Source organism: Balearica regulorum, chromosome 4 (genome assembly GCF_011004875.1).
Source record: "Balearica regulorum gibbericeps isolate bBalReg1 chromosome 4, bBalReg1.pri, whole genome shotgun sequence".
Lineage (NCBI taxonomy): Eukaryota > Metazoa > Chordata > Aves > Gruiformes > Gruidae > Balearica > Balearica regulorum.
The window spans coordinates 53,425,953-53,451,671 of NC_046187.1; the positions used below are offsets into that span (position 1 = coordinate 53,425,953).

The 25,719-nt window shown below is 44.6% G+C and overlaps 3 protein-coding genes across 12 annotated transcripts in view; 1 reads left to right on the forward strand and 2 right to left on the reverse strand.

Annotated features, from left to right (window-relative positions):
- The window catches only part of FRYL (FRY like transcription coactivator), a 173,987-nt gene extending 161,808 nt beyond the window's left edge, over positions 1-12,179 (forward strand). For 9 of the 10 annotated variants that reach the window (XM_075752198.1, XM_075752199.1, XM_075752193.1 and 6 more), the window contains 4 exons: positions 3,653-3,721; positions 8,019-8,129; positions 9,500-9,696; positions 10,055-12,179. In XM_075752198.1, coding sequence (XP_075608313.1) covers positions 3,653-3,721; positions 8,019-8,129; positions 9,500-9,696; positions 10,055-10,313 — 636 coding nt within the window. In that variant the 3' untranslated portion in view covers positions 10,314-12,179. Of the gene's footprint in view, positions 1-3,652; positions 3,722-7,062; positions 7,247-8,018; positions 8,130-9,499; positions 9,697-10,054 lie in introns of those variants that run through there. The other variant, XM_075752201.1, reaches the window with a different exon arrangement.
- Positions 12,180-15,220: 3,041 nt separating this feature from the next.
- On the reverse strand, positions 15,221-16,838 carry ZAR1 (zygote arrest 1). The gene is made up of 4 exons (XM_075752202.1): positions 15,919-16,838; positions 15,742-15,834; positions 15,582-15,656; positions 15,221-15,508 (listed from the first exon to the last, which is right to left on the reverse strand). The coding sequence occupies exons 1-4, from the start codon at positions 16,753-16,755 to the stop codon at positions 15,365-15,367; spliced, it is 1,149 nt and encodes a 382-aa protein (XP_075608317.1). The 5' UTR covers positions 16,756-16,838; the 3' UTR covers positions 15,221-15,364.
- Positions 16,839-17,251: 413 nt separating this feature from the next.
- SLC10A4 (solute carrier family 10 member 4) lies at positions 17,252-19,787 on the reverse strand. Its single transcript, XM_075752203.1, has 3 exons — positions 19,213-19,787; positions 18,656-18,866; positions 17,252-17,985 (listed from the first exon to the last, which is right to left on the reverse strand). The coding sequence occupies exons 1-3, from the start codon at positions 19,596-19,598 to the stop codon at positions 17,470-17,472; spliced, it is 1,113 nt and encodes a 370-aa protein (XP_075608318.1). The 5' UTR covers positions 19,599-19,787; the 3' UTR covers positions 17,252-17,469.
- Positions 19,788-25,719: the final 5,932 nt, after the last annotated feature.

Consider the following 25,719-nt stretch of genomic DNA (forward strand, 5'->3'; position numbering starts at 1 on the left):
CTTGACAGAGCTGTATTTTGCAGCACAAGTGGCTCCATGTTTCTTGATCGTGCTGTGTTTATTAGAAAATGATGGCCTCTGCCTTGCAAAGATTGCTGACAGCTCATCTGTTGAATAGAATAGATACCCACTTTTTTGTGGAAAGGATCTCAAAAGAATGCAGTTTCCTCAAAACCAATGCTAAAATATGCCACACAGCACTGTTAATGTAGATAAACTGTTTTCTAGGATCCAAGCCAGCATTTCTGCTAAAGAATTGCTGCAGTTTTTGCCCTGCTCTGTGGTAATAACTATTCATTTGTAAACTAACTCAGGAAGTCTAATATAATGAGGTACATTTTGCCATTTAGGCTTAATCAGAAGCAAAGTGCTGTAATGGCCAAGATTACCTTTCTCAATGTAATATGTAATATCTGTCAGTCTCCAGTGTGTAATGCTGTCATCACTCCTATGAGAAAATAATGTATTTTATTCATCATTTTAGAGAGCAACACTGAGGCACAGAGAGGCTAACTGATTTGCCCCAAGGCCAGACAGGAAGATTTAAGGCAGGGTAGAGAGGAGTGCATGTGTGTATACTTAGAATGTTGACTATCAAAACATCAAGGAATTCTCCTTAAATAAACTCCTCCTTTAGCCTACAGTTTATCATAGCAATAACAAATGGTATTGTTTGGTTGATTTGTCAAAGTATGATGAGTTAAAATTGTGTCCCTTTCAGACGGCCATGAATTCACTTAATGTATTTTTAGCTAATTTTGCACTGCCACATATCATATTGACATAAATCCATGCTGGATATTAAGAGCTTGTTTGTATTTTATTTTACTTGACAAAGGAATATGGATATCAGTTTGGTGGCCTCTGTCATCATATAGTGAAAGAGTGTTGTTTTTCTGTAGCGCAGCTGTCAAAAGGATGTCCAGTAACATGTTTTTGTGGTCAGCCTGTCTTCTGCCACAGGATTTGTGAGTGACTGGTGCAAGAAAATGGTTCACAGAATGAAAGGAATTGTTCTGAAATAACCGAGAGCATTTTGCCAGGGTTTTATTTTTATTCAATCATTTATAAATAGACAGAAGCAGCACTGAGGAGGAAGAAATGTGTAGCTTTGACCAATCATTCCTGACTCTTGCTAGCATGTCATTTAGCTAAATTAGTGCATTGTTTAAGTATTTCTTCTAGCATGTTAATTTAGGAGGAGTGACTAATTATCTTGGATAATTTGTTTTTCTAAAACTTTTTAAAAAGCATTTCTTCAGCTGGTTTTTGCATGTGTGTGTGTATTATATAGTATATGTAGACTAAGAATCTTCCAAAGCTACTTCTCAGATATGTTTTACTGGTTTTCTTACTCTGTCCTATTAAACACAGTATAGGGAATGATTGAAAGAGACTTCCTCAAGTCAAATCTGAATTTCTGTTATTGAGTAGGATACCTAGCACAATTGCCTGCAATCTGAAAGTATGAAAGCAAAACACATAATGAGCTTATTGCAGAGCCTTGCTTTTTTCATAGAGACATGTAGAAAAATGATCAAACTAAGATGGGTTGGGCTATTGTATAATAAAGTAAATGTAAGTTAACAGATATATTTAAATAAATATAGTTTACTTGTTAATCTGGTATCCTCTAGAAGCAACCACTGGAAAATTCTGTACATTAACTTATTTAATGGAAAACTGTTGTTTAAAGTTTACCCTGATAGATGATGTTTGTCACTATCAGTGCTGTGTGTTCTACCGGCATTCATATGAATCAAATTTAAAAAGTAAGAGGCTTGGGCTGCAGTTGCTTGAAACTCTTATCTATGTACTGATAGAAGAGAGAGAAAGGTACTTATAGCATGGGGGGGTGGGGGGGGGGGGTGTGGGGTGGTGTTTGGCATGTCTGTTTTGGGGTTAATTTGGCAAACCAACCTGTGCTATGACCAAGACCAAGCACATACCTCCCTATATTACGTTTTTAGTAATGCACTTCACCCTGTATATTTGTAGGAGATATATGGAGAAAACATAAATTGATGTAAAACAAACATATAAAGAAGATTATTTTGTCACACAATCTACTGCTGTTCCCAAAGAGAAAATTTAGGTCTTTGTAGCCTGCTGAACATATATTCTGTAAAAATTTTTAGCAAACTACTTTCATCACTTTTTTGGAGCTACTGTTCTATTTTGTTGCAAGGAGGCTGCTTTGACTTCATGTGTGTATTAGGGACAAAGATACTGAACCAGATAAATGTAATAGAAAATATAAGGTTATATGTATATCATACCATTCTAGGCACACCCTTTATTCAGATGGGTTTTGAGATTTTAAAAAGATCTCAAAAGGGCAGTGTGTGAAAATAAATACTAGCTTCCCAATTGCTGATGCTTTTTGTTCCAGTGCAAACCTATTCCATTGTTACCGATGGATGCTGTCAGATAAAAAGAAAAATGAGATTTGCTGTGTACGTTGGTATCCATGTCACTAATTGGAACTGACACTGCGGTGTTTAGAGAATTCCATTTCTCCTCTTGATAAGCACACAACCCTAGTTAATTCACTAAGTAACCTTTATTAAATTGAGCAGATGGGAAATCACATTTTTCTTTTTCTTGCATCAGACAAAGGTTAGAAAAAGGTCACTAAGATTTCCTGTGAGACTCAAGATATCAAGCACACTGTATGCTAAATTATTCTTCCTTGGATCTATATAGAGCCTGTTCTTCATTTCTGAAGATAATCTGCACTTTATCTCAACATGACGCATTCCCATTTCGGTAATACCTGAATTACCTCATGCTTGCAGTTGTTTGCACTGCAAGCAAAAGTAGGCTGGGCACTGTGTCGATGAGATGATCAGGTCATATTGTCCAGTAAGAGCATATTTGATTCTACAAAGGCTTTACATTAACACTTTCAAATTTGCGTGGTCGGTTAAAGCTAGAAGAGCTTACCCACTGAAATTAAGAAACTTGTTGTCTGCTATAGGAACTGGGGTTAAATACAGCCCTGTATTTGTGAAGGAGAGTGCATGTTTGCATTGTGTAATGTGTGAATACTTCATCTTCCTGGCTTGTATGAACTGGAGGTGATGCTAAACTCCCATTGAAGACTTTATGGGTTTTTTTCCATCCAGTAAACCTGCATTTGCATTTAATTACAAAGGAGACCTCTGTTTCCTTCTGTTTCTAAAGTAGCCTCAAGAAATATAACAGGCTTACTCTTACTCTCTAGTTTGAATTAGTGCTATATTTTAAAGGCTGAGAAATCATGTTGGTGTAAACCTTGTGCAGCAAGTAAAGAGCAAATATGATCTCATTTAACGAAAGGGATTTTTCTGTCTCCGTCCTCCCACACGTGTCACTGTGACAGTACCCAAATTCAATCACAGATGAGTATTTACGCTAAAGTGTACTATCTCCATCTGCAGTAATGAAGGCTACAGGAAATTTACAGGGGACACAATAAAAACTACAAAGTGATATATCAGAGGGGAAATCATTAGTGCAAACAACATTGATAAACAGTTGATTTCATATCACAGTTTCTTATGTAATCTGTGATTGTGCTAGACTTCATAAAGTGTCTTATGCAGGTTTAGCAGTCTTCAGTTTGCTCTGTTTCAGAAGATGTTTAATCTTGTTTATATTTATTTTGCAGTGGCTAGAAGACTGCAAAAGAACATTTGGTACTGATGATGGTATTCATGGCACTAACACAGATGCCCAGGTAGGTGTATGTCAGCTGTGAGTCTCTGGATATGAGATTAAAAAACATCTTTATATCTATTGCACAAAAATTCCAATATTTGCAGAGAGATTAAAAATGTATGAAAAGCTTTTCATTTCAGTTATCATACTATCTTTTGGAAACTCAGATTCTTATGAGGCAGGGGTCTAATAAAAAGGGCTGTTTTTAATAAAAGTTGGCATCCCCTCTTGGGTTCTAGACTTAATAACACTGAGTAGATAAGCAGACTAGATACCATCTGTGTACCAGCAAGTCTGCTTTTCTGCAGCTGTTTCTAGAAGAAAAAAAGATTAGCATTCTGCTTATATGCTCAGATAAACTGCCTAGCCAAAAACTTCTACTGAATTTAATATTATTAGTACTGTATAAATACATATGACCTTTCTGGAGCTATTGCATGGGTGGGAAGGAACAGGGAGTAAAGTAGTAGTATGGCAAACATCTCATGAAACACTTCTGTCATCTAACAACAACAGGTGAAGTAACCTATTAATAGTAGTTCAATATTTTGCATGTATTTGCATGGCATCATCCATGTTTAATATTACTAATTGCTATAGTGAGTGATAGCTTTTCCCCAAGTTGACTAGGACTTTTTTTTTTTTTAACAATAGCTGCATAATATTGACGCTGTAGATAAAAAAACAAATCCAAAAACTAGGCACAAGGAATCTGCCATCTAGAGTCGTAATAAGAGCAGTGAAAAATGTAAGAAAGTAGAATTGCAGGTAGCAGGTGAACTTACCTTTTCACAATGACAAAAATCCCAAATCTAAGCTTTTCAGCTTAGAGGAGGAATCTTACTGCCTTTATTTTACTATTCATTGATGCATTTGGTCATGTTTCTGTTGCTGAAAATACAGTGTTCAGCAACAGAAATGTCTACTTTGCGCATGGACTGTTTCTTCTTTTAAACAGTTTTCATTTGCTCTCATATATATTATATGTATATATTTTTTAAAATTCAATCACAAAATGCACCTGAATTTCTAGAGTAGTGAAACGTGGTAATATGCTGTTGATTTTTATATTGCATCAAAGTTGCACATTTAAAAAAAAAAAAAAATCTTTCATGTGGATAAGCATAGGTCATACAGCAAAATAATTTCCAAGGATTTTTGCTTTGTCTAAGAACACAATGTATAGTGTATTTTACACTTGGTTTACATCTTTGTATACTGACTGGTATGTGTTTAGATACGTAACAACATTTACTATTACAATACAGTAAATGTTCTATATATTAATAAAAAAGCAGCATTTATGTATTTCAGTCCATATTTAGAATGTTGTTTATATCCATGAAGGACCTGTTCTAACATTTAACTGTCAGAACATAACCATTCCTACCATGAAGGTAAACCTTCCCACTGTATAGGTAGGGAAACTAAGAAATATGGAGGGAAAGCCACACGCAGGCTTTCATTTAGCTTGTACAGAGAATGCAGGATTCCAAGTGAGGCAGTTTTGTCTGTTCTTCCCTGTTTCTGCGGGGTTTGAAGATAGCCTCTGAAAAGGAGTTACATGACCATTCACATTGATTATTTGTGGGGACCTGTTTTGATTTTGGTTTTCAATCCTAGCCTGCAAGACATGCTGGCAGTTTTTTCTTTATGTGCTCCTTGTGCTTGCAGGTTCAGTTAATCATTTTCATATATAGTATCCATTGAGAAAGCAGAGTCCTGTTATCCTGTTATCCTGCTTCATAAATATACACAGTTTACAGAAGCTCTAAATTTATTCACAGAAGCTTATAGTGACTTGAAAGGAGATTGAGAAGTTACCAAGTGTAAGATCATTGTTTTAAAAGTCCTTGTATAAATGGAGCGTGGGGCTGATAAGTCTATCCAGTCAAACAGTTAATGCTAAAAATATGTAAATGTTGTCTTGCTGAGGAAAACAGAGCTGCTTCATTCAACAGATATTTTTCATTCACTAACACAAATAAGATTTTTCTTGCTAATTTTTAGCACTGTTGTCAATACGGCTCAGGAATAGTGAGATGAATTCTGTTCTGGCTTGTGTGTTGCCAGCAGACTTGCAAGTAAATCTAATTATTGGATTTTTGCTATTAGTACTTACACGTAAGCCTGAAAGAATGCATCTGGACTCTGGCTAGACTGTTAGTACAGGACTGGCAGGTAGAAAAATCAGATGTCTTCAGTATGTGAAAGGCACTGAAGCAGTACAAAGCCATTGTTGAATGAAAAACTCTCTTGAATTTTTAGAATAGCTATCAAGGTGTGATTTTTGGGGAGAGGGATTATTTATGCCTTACAGTAATAATGAGACTTGGCTTAAAGAACACTGGAACCTAATGGCTAAAAATATTAAATAATCGACCCTGCCATTCCTCAAAGTCTGATTCTCTGTGCTTCATTAAAGTGAGTCATAGAGTTCTTGTTGACTTTGGCAGTTCGAGTTCTCATCTCTTCGCAGTGTTCTGTGCATCAGAAGTTTTTTGCTTATATAATAATTGTGCTACGTATATGGTAGCACAGAATACAGAACAAAAACATGCAATGTTTATAGTCTGTTAAACACATAGCGTATAATTTACACACATTGTGTATAACTGTGATTAGTAAAGCTCAACTCCTTCTGCCTTTTGGAATCAGACATTGGTTGCATCTTCATATGTTTACAATGACCATTGTACTTGCTTAAATGCCATCAATACGCTTAGCACTGTACAAAGCACAGAAGTGAAGTTCCTGTCCCTAGTCTGACATATATTTTCTGACAATTTCTCTCCCTGTCCCTCTTTCCCAAATGTTTTTCTGAAGTAGCTTGTAAAAACCAAGTGCAATTAAATTACAGAAATCTTACAACAAGGTGTTGAGAATTGAGTTTAGCAAAACCAAGAATTTTCTAACTGATTCAGAATCCAACTTAACATTACATCTCAAATTTTAAAAGGCATTATTTTTGCTTAAACTATAGTGGTACAGAACAAGTAAAAAACATTGTACAGATGTTCAGACCTAAGTGTCCTTGATTTTGATTTCTTAAATTTGCATACCTTTTAAGACTACACAACATATAAAGACCAGACAGGGTTGTAAGTGAAGTGTGTTACTCATGTTGCGGGACAACAAAGCCAACGCTATCTATTGTTAGTTATAGCAGCAAGTAATTTTACTTCAAATTCAGTCTGTTAATTTTTTCCATTCAGGGTATATTTGGAGCATGCTACTTGTATTTCTTCCTCCATTTTATCTGGGACATCTTTTACCCTAATTAAAATTATTTCCTACACTAATTCTTGATCTTTTTTTTCTTTCTTTGTATTTTTGTGACCTGCTCATCTTCTTGCTTAGCAAATGGAAATTCTAGCAGTAAGTGACGGTTCTTGGTTTATCAAATGCTTAACCATGCTAGTCACCAAACTGGTCTCCATCTGTCTTGTCCATTTGTGACATAGTGATGTCTTGTCATAGACAATTACAGAAATGCTGTGTGCTTCAATTTCGCATCATCTAACCCATTGAATTGTTGGTCTTTTGTAGATAATGTGATCCTGTAGTTAATAGAGCATTATAGATTATTCCATTAGCAATAGCTTTTATGTCTGTATGTAAAGCAGTATTAACCCTGTCTGCACTTTGACTAGTGTTTTAGACACATAAAAATGGAAGCAAGACAGTGCATAAGTTAATGCTGCTGTTTTATTTCCTTAAAAATATATCACGTGGTATTTTCTAAAATAGAATCAGAGCTACCTTTTATAAAGGAAACATTATTCTTGCCTCCAAGAATGGAATTATTCTCCTCTTACACCATCAGGTAGTTGTAAGCTAAGGGCCACCTTATAAACTGTGCTTACATATTTATATTAAGGGTTGTGAAAGAGTCTGTATTTACAGACCACAACTGCTTCTTTTGGATATTAGATCTTGAATTTAAACCAGTAAAATATCAACAATAAAAGCAAGTGATCTATAAAACTCTATCTTGGAACATGACATTTCAAAATGCCTTTTGAATCACTTTACATCTCACCCCACCCCCCTTCTTGGAAATGTAACTTCTTATGAAAAAGTAAACCGATGTGAGAGAGGCTACCGGTAAATCTTGAACTGAATGAAGCTTTGATCTGCTATTCATTAGCTTCCTGCTACGTTAGCTTCTAAATCTTTTTGGCATTTCCTTCAGTAACCAAATAACTACTTATAATTTTGCACATTCTATACTGAAGAAGTTGTCATTTATCGTCTCTTGTATTGGATAGATGTTTTGCACTTCCTGAATATAATAATGTTGTTTATATTTGTAGGAGCTGGAGTTGTGTCGGAGGTTATACAAGTTGCATTTCCAGTTGCTGCTTCTGTTCCAAGCCTATTGCAAACTCATCAGCCAAGTAAAAACAATCAAAAAAGAAGCAGAGGTAATGCAAACCATGCCATTCATTCCACTACTAATTGTTGACATTTTAAAGCCAAACCATTTAAAATACATTTTGATAACATTGTCATCAGTGGGACATCTTTTTAGAAACTGAAGGAGGGTACCAGCTGTTTTATAGCCAATTAATAAAAGATTTAAGTAGGCTCGCGAGAATTTTCTGAGATTTTCAATTACCTGTGTTGATTTTTGTACAGCTTGAAAGCTCTTAAATAGACAGGAATGCAGGGAGTCCAGTGATGAGGATCTTAAATATTTCAGTAGTGCTCCTGGTGTATTCTAATCAAGGTACAATCAAGGCACATCAACTCCAATCAAGAGAGTTCTGTGATGAAGCCCCTTTCCATCACCCCTGTTGCGAACACAGTCACTTACTACCAGCTGATTTATATAACTGTGTCACTTCAGCCACCATTCAGTTACTCCACATCCTAAGTGCAGTTTGTAACGTGTTCTAGACATCTTCTGCCTAGTTTTTAGTTGTACTAAGAAGTTAGAAATAAAATATGCCCTTCAGTTGTGCACATCTCTGATGTTAATTGAGTTAATCTGAATGCATTATACTATTAATGCTATTAATAATGTCTTCTGAAAGTTCTCCGCTGGGTCTGTAATGCAATAAAGAGACTTAACAGGAAAAAAAATAGGCCTGGTCTTGCTTGATATAGTAGGGAGGAAAATGAAAAAGCAGTGTGAAAGTCTGTGGGTTTTGAGTAGCTTAGGAAAAAAGGATGCATGTTTCTCACTTAGATTTCCAGACTTTTGTAGAAGCTGCAAATAAGCGAGTTCATTTTTGTCTGGAGAATGTTGCGGAAGGTCAGCATCACATCAATCCCACTTCTTGCCTAAGTTAGATGTAGAATCATATTCTGAGTGATGGCCTTGTCTTTTACTCATACGTTGGAGCTGAAGCCAAAGACACTATTATATATGCCAGCTGTGCTACAATTATTCTGCTGGGTTACTAGTCTTCCAGACTTTTTCTTCATATTTAAGTTGTCCCTTGTAACAACACAATTGCTGCTGTACTTTTCCAAAACGTTTAATTCTGTTTGTCAGTGTAATTGTTATTAAGTCATGTGGGGACTTATGCAAAAATGCATTTTTGGAAACAAATTTTAAAAGAACCAAGATAGAAACTTCATCAGGGGAAAGCCCAAATACTTGACGTGCACACTTGCACCATTAAATTAACTGTATATTTAGGCAACTGCAGCAAATATTTGGATGTACTTTTTCAGCTTCTCATTTATGATTGCAAAGAGGAGGAAAAATCTAGGTCTGATCTGCTGAAAGTTATTTTGGCTGGAAATACATTTAAACTAGAAAAGCTCACTTTTATATTTGTTTTAGGTCATAAACATGTCTGAAGAACTTGCTCTTTTGGAGAGCTGTCTGAAAGAGGCTGAGGCTGCATCTGACAGTGGTATCGAAGAAATTGAAATTGCAGAGGCTTCCCAAGCTAGCACAGAGACGGCTATTCACTCTCTCATTGAAACCCTGAGAAACAAGGAGTTTGTGTCGGCTGTAGCACAGGTCAAGGCTTTCAGGTAAGTGCTTAAGGATTATGCTTTCAGACCTGAGTTTGCTAATGGGCCTTTTTAATTTAAAGATAGGGATAGGCACTATTCCAGGTTTTTTTCAGCTCTTGCTAGATGTCCTTATTGAAAAGGACGAGCGCTGTTGCTTCATTACAGCTTGTTCATACATATTTTGCAACTTAACCCACAATTCTAGCAGTACTTGTTCTTTAGAATTTATTTCTGAGAAAATGATACTGTTAACTACCAGGACTCTACAGAAGAAACATTTCTCTTGCGTTTCCTATGTCGTCTGTTTAAAGAACAAGAATATTTAAACATTTACATTATTTTTTTTAATGTTTAAAACCAAATTGTATCTTTACAGATCTATTTGGCCCCACGACATATTTGGCAGTTCTGAAGATGACCCAGTTCAAACATTGCTGCACATATATTTCCGTCATCAGACGCTTGGACAAACTGGTAGCTTCGCAGTAGTAGGCTCCAACCAAGATATGTCTGAGGCCAGCTCAAAGCTGATGGAACTCAATCTAGAAATTCGAGAGTCTCTACGCATGGTGCAATCCTATCAGCTTCTAGGGAAAATCAAACCAGGAATAAACCTTGTGAGCACTGGATTCTGAACAGCTGTCATTTAGAAAAGAACTGATGATGAAGACACTTCAGACTATTATTGAGCACCTTTCATTAAAAAAAAAAAAAGGAAAAAAAAAAAAGAAAAACAACCTCCAGCAATCCTGACAACAAACACAATTTCATCACAGCAAGAAATTGTTTCATCAAAAGTAAAAAAAACTGAAAATTGAAGTGACATCTTACTTGACTGCTCTTTCTACACAGTAGCTGTGTGGCAGTAGTATTTTTTTATTAAATATATGTATAAAAACTACACAAAAGGAAAAGGGCTTAAATGTAATGCATATATATGCATTATTTTCTGTTGTAAAAGAACTATAAATGGTGTTTGCAGTAATAGCCTCTAAATGTTGAATCAATATCGCAGGTGGGATGAGGCTGAAATCAAGGCTGGTTTATTTTGGCTGAAGACCTGCAAGGCTTCCTGGCTTTCCAGCAGTACTAGATATAATCATCAACTAATACCTAATGAGACACTTTGCAATGTCATGAAGAATGTGTGGTCAAACATAAGTAGAATGACTTACGACTGCAAAAACCGTTGACTTCTCAATGTTTTATTTGCTTTTGTTGTCTGTAACAAGGAAATGATGTGTGTGAGTTAGAATGTGTGGCTATGTGACACTTGTTTTTTGAAGGTATGGATGATTGTTAAATAAGGTCTCAGAGCATGCTTAAAAGAGCTGCAAGATTATTTTTGAAGAAATTTTATTTTATTAGATCTAATCCTCATAGTGTGTAAATGTTAGGACATTTAATAATATTTTAAACTGGGATTTCCCAGTGTTTCTAAAAGAAATAATATATCTGTTAACTTTATTGGAATGCTGCTCAGTTCTCTGATCAGTGCTTATGTTACAAATATTGATAACAACTAACCAAAAAGTAGCTGCCTGCAGAGACTTTAAAATGTATATTAAAGATATATGCTGCCCATCAGCAATTCTCATTAGAAGTTAACTTATTTTATTCTGTATATATTCTAGAATCTGTATAGTGCAAAACCAGTATTTTTCTTGTAAATTTGTGCAATGCACTGTTAAGACAGTAGGTGTATAAAGCTATGAGGGGAAGGGAGGGGGGGGGTTCTCCCTGTTGGTAGTCACATACATTACTTGCAGTCTGAGTAGCCTGCAGGGTTCAAAGAGTTTGAATGCACGTACATGCATCTTCATGACTCAAGCCTAAGGAATTGGGACTATACAGGAGAAAAAAAAAAAAGACTGACTACCAAAACACACAAACAGGCAATATACTTCAGTGTCAAAGTCTGTAGCATAAAACAAACTGGATTCTGTTGAAACCAATAGCATTTTGTAAAAAAAAGACAAAAAAAAAAAAAAAAGAAGAAAGGAAAAAACCCAGAAAAAAGAATGTAGTCCCATGATTCCTGTGATTTGAAAGGAACACCCAGTATTTTTATATACATCTCTTACCCACTGTGATTTTTTTTTTTAAATGGGCTCTAATTCCAGAGTTTAGAATGTAGAATTGAAATTCTTAGCTCTGCCTTTTTTGGGGAAATTAGACCCCACTAGAAATGTAATTATGCTGAAATGCATTAATTGAAGGCACTGGCACTGTGCACGCTGTTGGACTGCTGACAGTAGTTCTGTTATCCTAACAAGCTCTGTAACTGGTCAAGGCACATCCATAATCACTGTATTTTTTTTTTCCCTGTCCCTGATAAAATTTAATTATTTTGATGGTTTTGTGGTACTGTAGATGGTGTTCTTAATTATTTAATAAGTATTTACTGGGGATAAGTAGTTTTATTTAGTGGCGCATTACACTTTTATTTACATCATCTTTTACCAGCTTTTTTGTAAAAATAAAAGACATTGTATCTGTCACTTTGTGTATGTTTACAAGCTAGAGTTTAAATATTTTAGCTAAACAGACTAAACACTGACAATAGAGGCCTGGGTGCCCTGAAATCATATTTTTTCCTTTTATGTCCTGTCAACACAACAGCATTTCCTAGGCCTCTTCTGAAGCTGTTAAAGGCTTTTCTCATGCAACTCAAAACCTGAATTTATATACATAATTCCTTAGGTTGTACCTCTTCCTCCATTTACAATGACTAGTGGAACCTGCCCTATGGTGCAGAATCACGCTAGCTGACTGTCTTTGATACTGCTTTAACTTTGTGAAGCTTCTCCAAAATTACTCATTCTCAACTCCAGCATAAGCTGTTGCCCTGCGTTACCTGGTGCCAGGTCTGTACCAGAGCTGAAGCTATGGTAAAGCTGTCTAGAAACAAGACAAACATCAGCCATCTTCTGCAAGATGCAGAAAATACAGCACTGACTGCTCATCTCTTCATGAAAAAGCTGTACAGGGCAAGTTCAAGACATCTTTGAAGAATTGGCAGCATGCAGACTCTGTTCCTTTCTGCTTTGCATAATCACATAAGTCAATGACATAGGTCACGAGTAGCTTTCCTTCTTTCTGCTGAGTCTAGGAACCAGTGCCCGTGATACAGAGTGTGTGCTGTCAAGGACATGACAGAGCAGTGTAAGTGGAAGAGGATACAGAACTGTACTTTGGCATGGACCAGTAAAAGTATTGTATATATTTATGTAAGAGGAATGACAGGTAGAGCTACTGCAGAACTGAGGAATGCTACAGGATGAAGGAAAGCTTGTTTAATATTGCTGCCCACTGCACTCAAAACCTTGCAGTAGCTGATGAAAGCAGGGGCGGCTGTTTCCTACTGCCTGCCGCTTGGAGCCTTCGTCAGCTTGTTTGGACCAGTTGCTGTGGAAGCGCTCCGTACAGGTCAGACGGGCTAGGCCTCTTCTACATCTTATCAAACAGAAGCAACTGCTGCTTTGACTGTAGTTAGTGGGGATGACAATTCTAAGCCGTACTAAATTTCACTTTGGGCTATTGCTGATAATAATTGCGTTAAGAGTCATCATATTTACAGCAAGTAATCTTCAAAACAATGCTTGCAAGGACATCTGTATAAATAGGAAGCACTCGATTGCTCATATTGCTATGAGTTGCCATACGACTTCATATGATGTGGCCCAGAGCTTGTTCTGACACTCGTTACCAAGGTGCATAGACTCACCGTGGTCAGTCTCCCACACCACATCCATCGGGAACAGACTACAGATGTTTGTTAGAATGGAGAAGGCAAACAGGAAAACATAATTGAAGAACACCCTTAGAGGGAAATATGGTCAGAAATAAAAAGGGACATCCCAGATCATGGTTACAACTGCAAGCTGAGGCAGACTATAGGTAGATGGCTGCACCAAGGGCCCTGGGCTGGAGATTTGCCACTGTTCATTACTGTAACTACAGGTGAATGCCCAGCTGCAGCTGTACTTTTTAAGTTGAACAAGGCAAGGAAGGAACTTACTGTGAAAGCCTTTGAGTGAGATGGTAAAGCAAGGGATATTCTCCTGTGATCAGGGGAAAAAAATGCTTAAGACAAGCATGAAATGAAACTACCCCATTCTGGGGGTGGCAGGTCTACTTGTTCCCAGAATGCCTCGTGCTGCTATAATAATGAATGGAGCAAGAATAAATAAAATTACTTGGCAATAAATTGGTGTTGAGACATTAAGCCTTAGTTACTGCAGCAAGTTCAAGGGCCACATTAAAATAAAGCAGGATTCTACAGCAAGATGAGTTAAGCCTACGGAATTAACACTCACTGCCCCTCTAAATGGTCATTTGTTGATACAAAGGACAATGTTTGCCTACCCTGCCATACACTGGCTGCCATTTAGAAATACAAGACCACCTGGCACTGAAGCTGTTAAATAGGATTGACTCAGACTGGTTCCCCCTTTAGTCAAGTGGTCTCAGGTAAGCTGGGTAGAGGTGTAGATAAGCTTTAGTCATGATAGATCAGTCTTTCCAAACAAGTTACCTCAAGAGTTCTGCAAAAGGTTTTGTGCATTATTATGCTCAATTTTGAAATTAACAGCTTTATTAGCGTTCTTGGAAGAGAATGTTTTCCTCTGAGTTTACCCAGTTCCTCAGTTACAAGGTAGACTAGTAGTGTGTAGGTTTTACTAGCTTGTGAATCTGCTCAGATGGTGATGCTGTAGTCCCAGAACCAACTTGTAACACTTTGCTCAAGTCTGGTGTTCCTACAGGGGCCATTACCACTGACAGCACCAGTAGGCCTTGGAGAGCATTATCTGGGAGTAACCATGCCAGTTCTACCGTTACTACCAAGCACTTCTTAGAAGTACAATCCCTAGTTGCAAATTTAGTTCCAGGAGGGTGTGGGAGTTTGATCCCTCCCCAACAACTAAACTGTAACTAGATGAAACTCTCCCCTGTGTAAGCCACTAAGTGCACAGCTCTGTGCATCACCTGCAGGTACACGAGGAAGTCAGGCAGATGCAGTGTCATACTTTGAGCATTTGAAGTGTCACTTCTCTTGATAACCTTGTGGAAGCAAAGATGAGTAACTCCTTTACCAAGGGACTGTAACATCAGTGACTCCCTTCCCCAGCAGTTTGTGAGAACCATCCCTGAAGATGCATTAACCCCAGGCTTTCTTTGGCTTTAATCTACAAGGTAAGAGCACCAGTTTAGATAGGGGTAGCATTTCTCAATTATTTTCTAGTGATGAAAAAGTACAGAAGACTTTCTACATGGAATAGAAGTGTGTGCAGAATGATGCTCTACTACCTGCTGTAGATATCAATTTGATGTTGACCTTAGGTGTGCGATTAGTTCAAGGGTAGCAATAGTAACAAACACTCTTTCCCACCTGAGATTCTACAAGGTCCTGAGTCAGCTGCTGCCAAGACCATTGCTGACTTACAAAACATTACTTGTAGGCTCCTCCCACATGCAAGTTACAGAAGTTGTGGTATGTGCCCTCTGAGCTGGGCACAAACCCACCTTACCATTTGAGTGTGCTTTGCAATACTTTTATTTGCACGCTTTCCTAGCTACACCTCCCTAAGTACCTTCAAACAATAACAACAACAAAAAAAAATCTGCTCTACTTGCAGTTTTCTAGAAGAGCCCTAAACAAAACCAAAAGAAAACCCCATCCCACTCAGATGATGTATTTGAAACTGAACGTGCTATCGCAGGAGAGCCGTTTCCCTTTGCATCTCCCACAGAGGTCCTGGCGGTGGGGCCTCTTGGGATCCACGTGGCGCATCTTCACGGGGCAGGTGCACCTCGTCTGCTTGCAGCTCTGCGGGAGAAGGCAGCAGTCGGTGGGTGCGGGCCGGGGGCAGTCCGGGGCAGGGCGGCCCGGGGTCCCTTACCTGGCATGTGATGTCCTCCACACGGTACGGGTTGTAGGACTTCTGGCAGGTCCGGCAGAACTGTCGGAAATACACCTGGGGGGGGGGGAGGCCGCGGTCAGCGGGGACGGCGGCGGGCGGGGAGGCCGCGCCGGGCCGGGGTGAGGTGAGTCGAGCCTACCTTGTTGGTGCCCTGGACGCACCAGACGTAGGCGCTTTCCCAGCGGATGTTGCAGTCCTTGCAATGGTAGTAGCCGTACTTCTGCTCCAGGAACTGCCGGGGACAACCGTTACTCGATGGGGCAGGCACCTCCCGGGCCAGCCCGCCCGCCCACGCTCCCCCACGGCCGTCTCTCACCTGGAAGCGCAGGCGGGTCTTGCTCGCCGGCGGCTCCCGCTTCTGAGGGGCGGCCGGCGGCTCTGCCTGCGCTGCTGCTGCTGCCGCCGCCGCCTCCTCCTCCCGGCTCTCCTCCGGCCCCGCCGCCGGCGGCTCCGGGGTGGCGGGCGGGCGCTGCCCCAGTGGCTCGGCCGGGCGCTGCTCCAGCGGCTCGGCGCCGCTCTCGGGGGGCTTCTCCCAACTCGCCCGCACGGCGGCCGCCTCCGCCTCCCGCTGCTCCCGCAGCGCAGCCGGCTCCTCCTCGACGGCCGCCGCCGCTTCCTCCTGCTGCTGCTGCGGCCGCTGCTCCGGCTCCGGGCCCGGTTCCTCCAGGAAGGCGGTGAGTCTGCGGGACGCCATGGGCGAGTAGACGGCGATAGTGCGGGGGAAGCGCACGGCGCGGGTGCTGGTGGTGGCGGGGCTGCCCTGCTCCTGCTCCCGCTCCTGCTCCGCCTCACGGGGCCGCGGCCCGGCGGGGGTGCCGGGGCGGCGGCGCAGCAGCGTGCGGGGCCCGAGGGAGCATTGCACCGAGGCGTCCTGCCGCGGGTTGACCTGGACGCCCACCTCCTTGGTGTTGGCCTTGCGGAGCCGCGGCGTCAGGTTGGGGTTGACCTGGGAGAGGATGGCCTTCAGCTGCGCCCGCTGGTAGTTGTCGAAGTACTCGGCGGCAGCCGCCGCCTCCCCGTAGCCCGAGAAGTAGCCGCTGCCCCGCGGCCGCCAGCCGCCCGCTGCCCCCCCCTTGCCCTTGGGCGGTGGGTAGCGGTAGGAGTAGGGGTGGTAGGCGGCGTACAGATAGCTCTCCATCGCCTCCTCCGCCATCGCGCCGGACCCGGGACAGCCGCCGGGGGGCGGCCTTAAATACCCCCCCGGGGCGGGACCGGGGCCGGACTCCCCCCGCCCCCGACGGCAGCCGGCCTTGGCGGCCCCTTCCCATCCCCGCCGGGGCCGGGGCCGGGGCCGGGGCCTGGCGCAGGGCATCCCCCAGCGCCCCCCAGCACAGCTTCCCTGGTGAATCATACAGCGCGACACTTAATTGCCCCCACGGGATTAATCAGCGGGGAACACGGGTTTGGTTCAGCTTCGCCATGTATTTGTGGTGAGAACAACGAGCACAATGCTTTTACAGCGGGTGGGAGGCGTGGAGATAACGCGTGCGCAAGGTGGTTTGCCCGTTCGTCCGCACTGGCACCGCACCCACATTGGCTTTGCCTCTGCGAAACGCTGGTCTCCTGTCTCATAACCATTCCTGCTGCACTCAGGCGGGCACGAGCCTCCTTGCACGAAGACACACAATTACTGGTTTGTTTCACAGTGATACTTTTTCCTTTGTTTGTTTTTAATTCTTTTTTCATATGTATTTTTGAGGAAATACAACTGTCACAGTAATAAACACACATCACCTTGTACAATGGGAGCGGCTGAAGAAACGATGGAGGCTGGGCAGCTCCGCTTGCACAGCGGTAAGCGTGGCCTCGGCCTGGTCACAAGCACAACACTCATCACGCGTCCCCGGTTGTCACCTTTCTATCTCGCCTAAAGCGCCGTCTGTGTCGGCTCCATCTGAACAGAGTTGCGCTCCTCCGTGGTCACTGTGCCGTAAGAAGTATCAGCCACCTCCTCCTCCTTCAGTTTCTTGTAGGAAATATCCGTGTCTTCCTCTTCACCCAGCGTATCTTGTTTGTAGCTGTCTCTCCCATACATCTTGTATATCAGCACAAAGAGTCCCGCTTCTGCCGACTGAAAAAGCGCATAAAGCAAGGGAAACATGTACATGCTCCCAATGAGCTCCGGGGGGAAGGTGAGTTTTAGGATGGCGGTGCAGAGCTGGACATTTTGGCACCCTGTTTCCAACGACACTGTTCTCCTGCAGTGTGGGGGCATTTTAAAGACCGTGGCTAAGCCGTATCCCAAGGCATACCCCGCTAGAGGCATCAGCACCGCAATGGCATAGACAGATGCAGGAATATGTGCCATCAGATCTGGGCCCAGCATGGTCCCGGTCAGAATGAACAGGATCACCAGAGTCACCAAGAGGGACCACAAGGAAATCTGGTAACAGATACAGACATTGATAAACAACACGTGGGTTATTAGTTTAAAAGGATAAGCATAGCAGGTAGAAGCTTTATAGACAGTCTAAACTGCAAACTGTGGTTGCCTTGCCCTTCCTGAGTTTGTTCCTGGCTCGGGACTTTGGTGGTGTTTGATCATATCCTGGGAAAGGAAGGGGCTGAGATCGCTCTCTATCATTTTGCTTTGGGGTGACTTGCTTGGGAAACTAGGGAGCCAGCGCTTGTGCCTCACTTTTCCTTTCATAATTAAGCTCATTTGTTTGTATGTTTTAAGGAAGTGTCCCCATGCCTGTGGGTTGGTTTTGGTAGCCCTGGGAATAGCGGGAATGGGGAGAGAGCAGGATGCCAGGGAATGCCTCTGCTCCAGGGCCCAGACTGCCTCCCGGGGTGCAGTGCTGCACTGCCCTCCTTCCCGTGCACTGGGGGGGTAACGTGCCCTTCCCTTTGCTTTCTGTCTCCCTCCCAGCGGTTTATGTCACGACTATAAGCCCTTATATTTCACCTGAGTAGTGGAATATGCTTGTGTGAAGCTACCATCCGTTCGGAGGGACCAGAAAGGTTACTGCCGTCAGACCCCCACCCCCCCCGCCCCATCCCCGGGCATCCCCCGCAGCGCGGCGCACCCCCGTCCCCGGCGCCGTGCCTACCTTAACCAGGAGGTCGGCGGCACGGGGGTGCCGGTACCGTATGAGCACCCCCAGGCCGATGGGCAGCAGGGTGCTGCCCAGCGTCAGGCTCACCGCCCCCAGAGGCAGCAGCTGCACCAGGGCCGTGTTGATCCAGTGGCGGCTGTAGATCCAGAGGCAGAGGGGCATCAGGAAGAGGGCCAGCAGCGTGGAGGAGGCCGTCATGATAATGCTGCGTCGGGGGGAGCAGAGAGACACCGCATTACCGCCCGCCCGGCCGGGGGGCTGCCCCGGGAAGCCGCACCCCCCGCGGGAAGGGGGCTCTGCAGCCGGCCCAGGCGCTTCTCACGGCAAGAGCCCTCGGAGCCGTGTGTCGAGTCCGGGTAAGAGCCGCCCGACCCGGGAGAGGCAGGCGAGCAGCGCTGGGGGTTTCCAGCCGTGCCGTGCCGTGCCGTGCCGTGCCGTGCCCGTCCGTCCCGGCCCCACCGCCCCCGTAGGTGCCCAGCAAACCCTCCCCGCGTCCCGGGGCCGCCGCAGCCCCCCGGCCGGCTGGGGGCCAGGGGGAGCGGGGCGCCTACCTGAGGTTCATGTCCCCGTCGACGAGCACCGACATGAGGTTGGAGAGATTGCCGCCGGGGCAGCAGCCGCACAGCAGCACGGCCACGGCCGCCACCTCGTCCAGGGCGAAGATGAGGGCGAGGAGGAAGGCCAGCAGCGGCATCGCCACGAACTGCCCCAGCAGCGCCAGCAGCAGCCCCACGGGCCGCCGCAGCTGCTGGCCCAGCTGCCCCAGCTCCACGGCGCAGCCCAGCCCCAGCATGGTCACGCAGAGCGCCAGCCCCACCAGCACGCTCAAGCCCTGGTTGAGGGACCGGTCCCCGAAAGCTTCGCCGTCCCCCGCCAGCGACCCGCCGTCGGGGCCGTCGCCCCCCGCCGCCGTCGGGGGCTGCGCGGAGCCGGCCATGGGCTGCGCGGCCCCCGGGAGCCGCCGGCTCCCCGCCGAGCCCCGGAGAAAGGACCGGGCGGCGGAGGGGGGCGTCAGTGCGGGATGCGGAGCCGGCTCGCCCCGGCGGCCCGCGGAGCCCGCATCCCGGCCGGGCTCAGCCCGGCTGGGCGCTGCCGATGTGCCGCGGCCGCGGTCCGTCGCTGCGCGCTGGCTGTCTGCTGCGGGCGCCGCCCGCGCGTCCCCGGACCCACGCGGGGCCACCCCCGGCGTGGGCGGCGTCTCGCTGCCGCCTCGACGTTGGGCAGCGCCGCCCGGCCCCGGCGGGGGGAAGCGCAGGCGGCGGTGGGGCCTCATGGCCGGACGCCCACCCCTCCCGGTGCGACCCCCGGCAGCCCACTTCTGGAGCCGGCACAGCCGCCTGCATCCTCCCGAGGGCCCGGGCAGAGCCCGGCTTTTCCAGCAGAGGAACCGTGATGTCGGGGGATTCACTCTGGCATCGCCACCAGAAAGACAATCAACGTCGCAATGTCACCCGATGGGGGTGGGCGTCACCAGTCCCCCTCTGCTGAGGGACAGCCGAGCTCGTCCCCCGCTCCATGCAAATTGCCGGCTGCTGTGAAGGCGGCGGGAACGGGTGAGGAAGGATGAAAAGCTCTTTTAGGAAGTCGGGGAGGCACTGCTTTCTGCTGGTGGGGTCCCAGAAGCTTGTAAGGAGAGCTGATACCTGTATAGGGCAGTTTGTGCAGGTGGAGGAAGCAGGCAAGCTCGCAAGCACACAAGTATTCAAACCAGGGTAAGAAATGTAGTCCATCACCCGAAAATCACATCCAAGAGTGATTGTGGTGTCATCCGTCATAAAACTGTGCTTAAAACATTTACGTTTTCCCTGTTTCATACTTTTAATAATTGTGTGTCACCCTGTTCCTTCAAAAGCCAAGCGCTGTGTGTGATGTGAGTCTGGGCTCACAAGGGCAGGAGCTCCCGAGAAAGGAGGGCAGCCTCTGGGAGCAGGATGGACGTCGGTGACTCTTACTCTGTGCACTTGGCACCTCTGCCAGCCATGCCTTGGGAGCGTCACCATCTTTTCTTTAATACAGATGATTTAGAGGGTTTGCAGCCACTGCTTCACATCCTCGCTCCTGGGTGGGACTAGCTGGCTCCGCACGTAGCATCCCCAGGGGCTGCCCCTCAGCTTCCACCCTGAGCCTGCTGCTCTGCTGCCTGGGGAGCACCTTGGGTTGCAGCTCAGGGAGGATGCACCGAATTTAAGGAGAGAGCCCACAGGAGCCGCCCTGATCGGCTGCTTGCCTTAAGCTCCATTGGACAGCAACTTTTTAAAAAATTTATTTGGGTAAAATTTTAGACTGTCCCAGGATTCGAGTAGGAATTATTGGAGACTCAGGAGAAAAACAGACTGTTTGCTTATTAAACCTTTAATTCTTACTTGGGGTGCAGGCAACACAAGAAGTGCAAGTAGTACATAGTGACAAAATCCTGGGTACGGCAACTTTGCCAAAATGATGCCAAGTTTAATACTGTTCTTCCCGTGTTTGTTTTTCTGTCATTAGCTTGAGGAGAGCACAGGGGAGGTGAGTCATCAGAGCTGAACAACCAAATAGGATCTAAACTGCTTTAGTTTGTTCATATTTTTGGGTTCTGTGTGCTGCTATGCTAGGGGAGTGTGGAGTCTGGTGACTTTCTTAACTAACGGTGTCCTCTTGACTTCATTGTCAGGTCTGCGTATGCAGAACAGTGCTTGCAGTGTATTTATTGGGCTTCTTAAAGTCTTACCACTGCTGTATTGTATCCCATCCTTCATGCAGCCAGTGTTTGGCTTCCCAACATGCAGGTCATTTGCTTATCATACCCTCCCTGGTTTGTGAGTAATGCCCATGCAGTTTCCCTGCGGTGGGACCAGGACGGGGTTATGGTGGGCAAAGCCAGGCTGGGGCAGAGCGCAAGGCAGCTGCTTATCGAGCAGGTGTGAAGGGCACAGGCCAGGCCGCCTATGTTATCTCTGAGTTTCACTCCCCAGACTCTCCGCTGGAACAGGGCTGGTCGTGGGAAGATATTTTTGTGTCACAATGTATAGCATACCATATAGGCAGTTATAGGAGGAGTTCAGTCAACCTAGATACAGTGAAGCAGATGCGTACTGTTTCAGAGCCCACCCAGTCATCGTGAACTTCAGTTTCAAGGGACACTGAACTACAGCGTTTCTAATGGGAAAATGTTGTGAATGCATCGTAACAAATCAAGACTTCTTGAGACTTCTTAAAATTTGTCAGCTGAAATTCAGACTTAACTCTTGGTTTAAACAAGAGTGGTACTGCCGACTTCAGGGAAAGCCAAGTCTGAACCCAGCTGATGTGCTTCGCTAATTGTCCATCCAACGGGTACTGTCACAGCGGGTGGCACCCGGCATATTTGCACATCCAGCATGTAGAGTGAAGAAATGTTTTATCTGCTGCTGAGCATGGTTCTTGTCTCTTTAACTTACTGCAGGCTTTCCTGATATGTCATCGTTAAAGTACAGTCTGGAGTCTGGAGTGATGCTAAGTAGTTTTGCAGCATCTGGCTGCAAGGCAGCCAGCTCACACGTAGTGCACACCACGATGTATCTAAATCAATGGCTAATTCCTTCTCTGTTTTCTTTTGTGGAAGGCGGGAGAAAGCATGCTGCCTGCCTTGCTATTACTGGAAGAAACAGATTGACTATTTGAGTATAAAAAGACTTGGCAAATAAAAACAATCATATATCATTCTCAAATTAATCCTCGTTAGTCCTTCTGTTGAAAAATGGGTGAGAGGATAAGAGATAGCAAGAGCAAGAAGAGCGAGGGGAAGGACTCACTGAAATACAAGCTTGTTGTAATTTGTAACTTAGAAATATTATTGCCTTACATTAGTCTTAGGAGGGGTTTGATTTCCATAGGAGAGCACCTGTGCTATAAACCGGTCTGGAGTAGCAGAAGTCCTTCCAACAATAGGAATTTTGTTTGCTCTTTTATAACAGGAATTTCTGTGCCTTCCCTTTATTTAACTGGAAACAAAGGTGAAAAATGGAGGATAGGCTTGTAAGGAATTATGACAGTGCTGTGAGAAATGAGCAGAGCAACCTTGCTGTTCATGCAGCTAGTGGCTGCTCCAGTACATTGTGTGGAGATGTTGTTTGAATCACTCGCTTCTCCTGCCGGAGACTAAAAACCTCTGGCATAGCCCAGCATTATTACAAAATTGCAATCAGTGCATGAGGTCCTTTCAGTGTCCCCCAGCAATGAGGTCCTTTCAGTGTCCCCCAAGGGAAGTTGCTGTGGGTGTTGTGCTGAATTTGGGGTGACAAGAGGAGGTTTGGTGCACACAGCTGTTATGCCCGTTCCTCCACAGGTTTAGGAGCCTCGGGCAAGAAGGGTTGATTTGCAAATCCCAAGCGGGTTAGGGATGAGGCAGGCACAGGTAAATCGTAGTTTTGGACTTAGAAGCCTAAATTCTGACTGCATTGGGCTTCAGGTGCATGCATGCTGTGTTTCTGAGCACTATGTAAAAGCAGGATGACAGGGTAAGAAAGCAAAGGGCGAGCACCCCCTCTTTTCTCATTCTTCCCATTTCGGCTCAGTCTTCATTTCTGCTCCCCACTCCTCCCGCCCTGCCTCATTATGTGCTGTGCCCGGGACTGCGGGAAGCAGCGGAGCTCAGCTGCTGCGGGATGGCGTCATCCGCCCATAAGTCATGCTTTGCCTCTCTGCATGTCCGTGCCAGCTGATTTGTGGAGCTGTGCTGGGTGCTTCCAGAGGAAGAGGGGCCACCCAAGGATAGTCCTGGAGGATGGAAAGCTCTCGGTCAGCACCTTTAAATGGTGGTGCTACTAAAGAGGCTGGGACAAAATAGTGCCGTGAAAGGGATGTTCAGGTGAGACCTAGCAGGAGCAGTTTCTGATTTTCATGGGACATATAATCCCTTTGTTTCTAATTTACTTGCTATGCACCTAGGTTATAGATACAAATAAAAATGAAATTTAAGACTTAATAGGACAATAATAATTTTCCATGGGGAAAAAAAAGTCTTTGCTGTCATTGTCTTTGATTAAAATAACCCTTAATGTATATCGTGTGATACCCTACAAGCAGTTTAGGGTAAATTTGTGGTAAAATTCATGAAATATATATCCCCTTTCTTATTTATAACTTAGATCCAGAGTGCTTATTTTTGTGGCTTAGGAGAGTTAGGAATTGGAGCATAATTGTGCAGAGATACTGGAGATTTTGCTTTTTCTTCCATGGTTGTCTTTGTGCTAGGAAGCACATGTCAGCTGGTCCTTTGAGGAACCAGGTCCCTCTCCAGTACCTGGCTCCCGCTCCTTCTCTCAAGAGCAGCAGCAGCACAAGAGGGGACTTTGCTCCTTTTGCCACCCCCGGCCCGTAGCCCACCTTCACTGAGCCAGCAACCAGCAACTGTAAGATCTTAACAGTCATGGCCTTTTTTTTTTCTTTTTTTTAAAATATTATATTGTTTGGGAGCCAATTCACTAAACAGGCAAGAAAATACATTTTTAAAATAAGATGACACATTCAGATCCATGCCATTAAGTTGTTCCTAAGAAACCTTCCCAGCCAGCCAGGCAGAAACTGCCTTGGTGAGGATGTGCTGATGGATTGACGTTGCTCCTGCCCCAAACCACTTGTGCATCCACAAAGGCCGAGCGCAGCTCAACAACAAAGGTGGAGAACACGCGGGAGCTGTGGGATTCTGGTTAGTTCATTGCTCCCGCAGCTGTCTGTAGTGCCGAAGGGCAAGGACAGACCTGCCTTCCCTGCCCTCAGGCTTCTGTGCTACTCTTCAACATGACACCCAGCCCCAGCCCAGCCCTGTCATGCCTTGTCCCAAACTTGCTTCTCTTAAACTCCCCTCTGTCCTGTCCTTAGCACAGCACCACGGCTCAGTCCTGTTTGGTAAATCTCCAAAATAATCAGCATCTTTTATCCCATGGCCAGCGGCCTCGACCAGACCCATGGTTTGAATTTCAGAGTGGGGAAAATTAGATACGTGTCCCTTCCTCCCCTCCTCAGCGGGAGTCATTGCTGCATCCCTGTTGTCTCTACAGGCAGGATCCCACCGAATCATCCTTCCCTTCCCCTTGGCCCAGGTGGCAAAGGCATCCAGGCACCCTCCAACTCCTCCCTCCTCCTCTGCGCTGCGGCTGTCTCTCCTCTTCCCTGCTGCCTTTGTGATTTCTCTGTTGATGGGAGTCCTGTCCCCTTCTCCGATTCCTCTTCCAAATTATGCCTGTTTCAGTCCATATATAAATACTCTGTATTTACGCCTCCCTTGGGAGAAGTGCTCTGCAACTCATAGCCTCCAGGATTTTATTAAATTGAAGTGGTGTGCAAGGGAAACGGCGCAAGCCTCAATTACTTGGCTGCACTCCTTTGTGTCCCTGCTATCTCTTCTGTCTCTCTGAGCAGCCGGGGATGGATCCTTTCACTGGAGCTGTGGGTTAGCAGTCAAGGGCAGAAATTATTATAATAAAACCCTCCTGTTATACTTGGTGTTCCCCCATGATTATTTTTAAGATGTCTGAAGACCATTAATCAACAAGTAAGTGCATCACGACTTGGGTCGCAATGTTCCAATGATTCATAACTAGAACTAAGTGTTTAAGGCTGCATGATCTGCCTTTCAAAAACAAGATGAAGAGATCTTTTGCCAACCATCCCATTAGAAAAAGGCTTTTCATCCATGAAAGGAGACAAAATCAGGGGATCATTGAAGAATAATTTTGTAAATTGATTGCTGACAGTCATTTGTTGAGGCAGTTGTACCCCTACAACTGTAAACCAATTACTAGCAGCAATTTTTTTTTAAGCAATTAAGTGCCTTTATGTGAGATACCATTACCCAAATTCAAATAAGAAAAAAATTCTGCCTCGGACATTGTTCCCTTTTGTTGCCGTTTGATCTTTTTCTGGAGTTGCAGTATTATCAAGATTAAGATGAAATTCCTAATAAAATAAATGACCTGATGACTAATGCATGCCTCAGTCCAGAAGAGCCAAAATTAGCATCCTGTCCAGCCAGGGAGGGACAAGGGACAGGAGGTGAGATGAGGCTGCCTCTGAAGGCATGGCATTCGCTTTTAAAA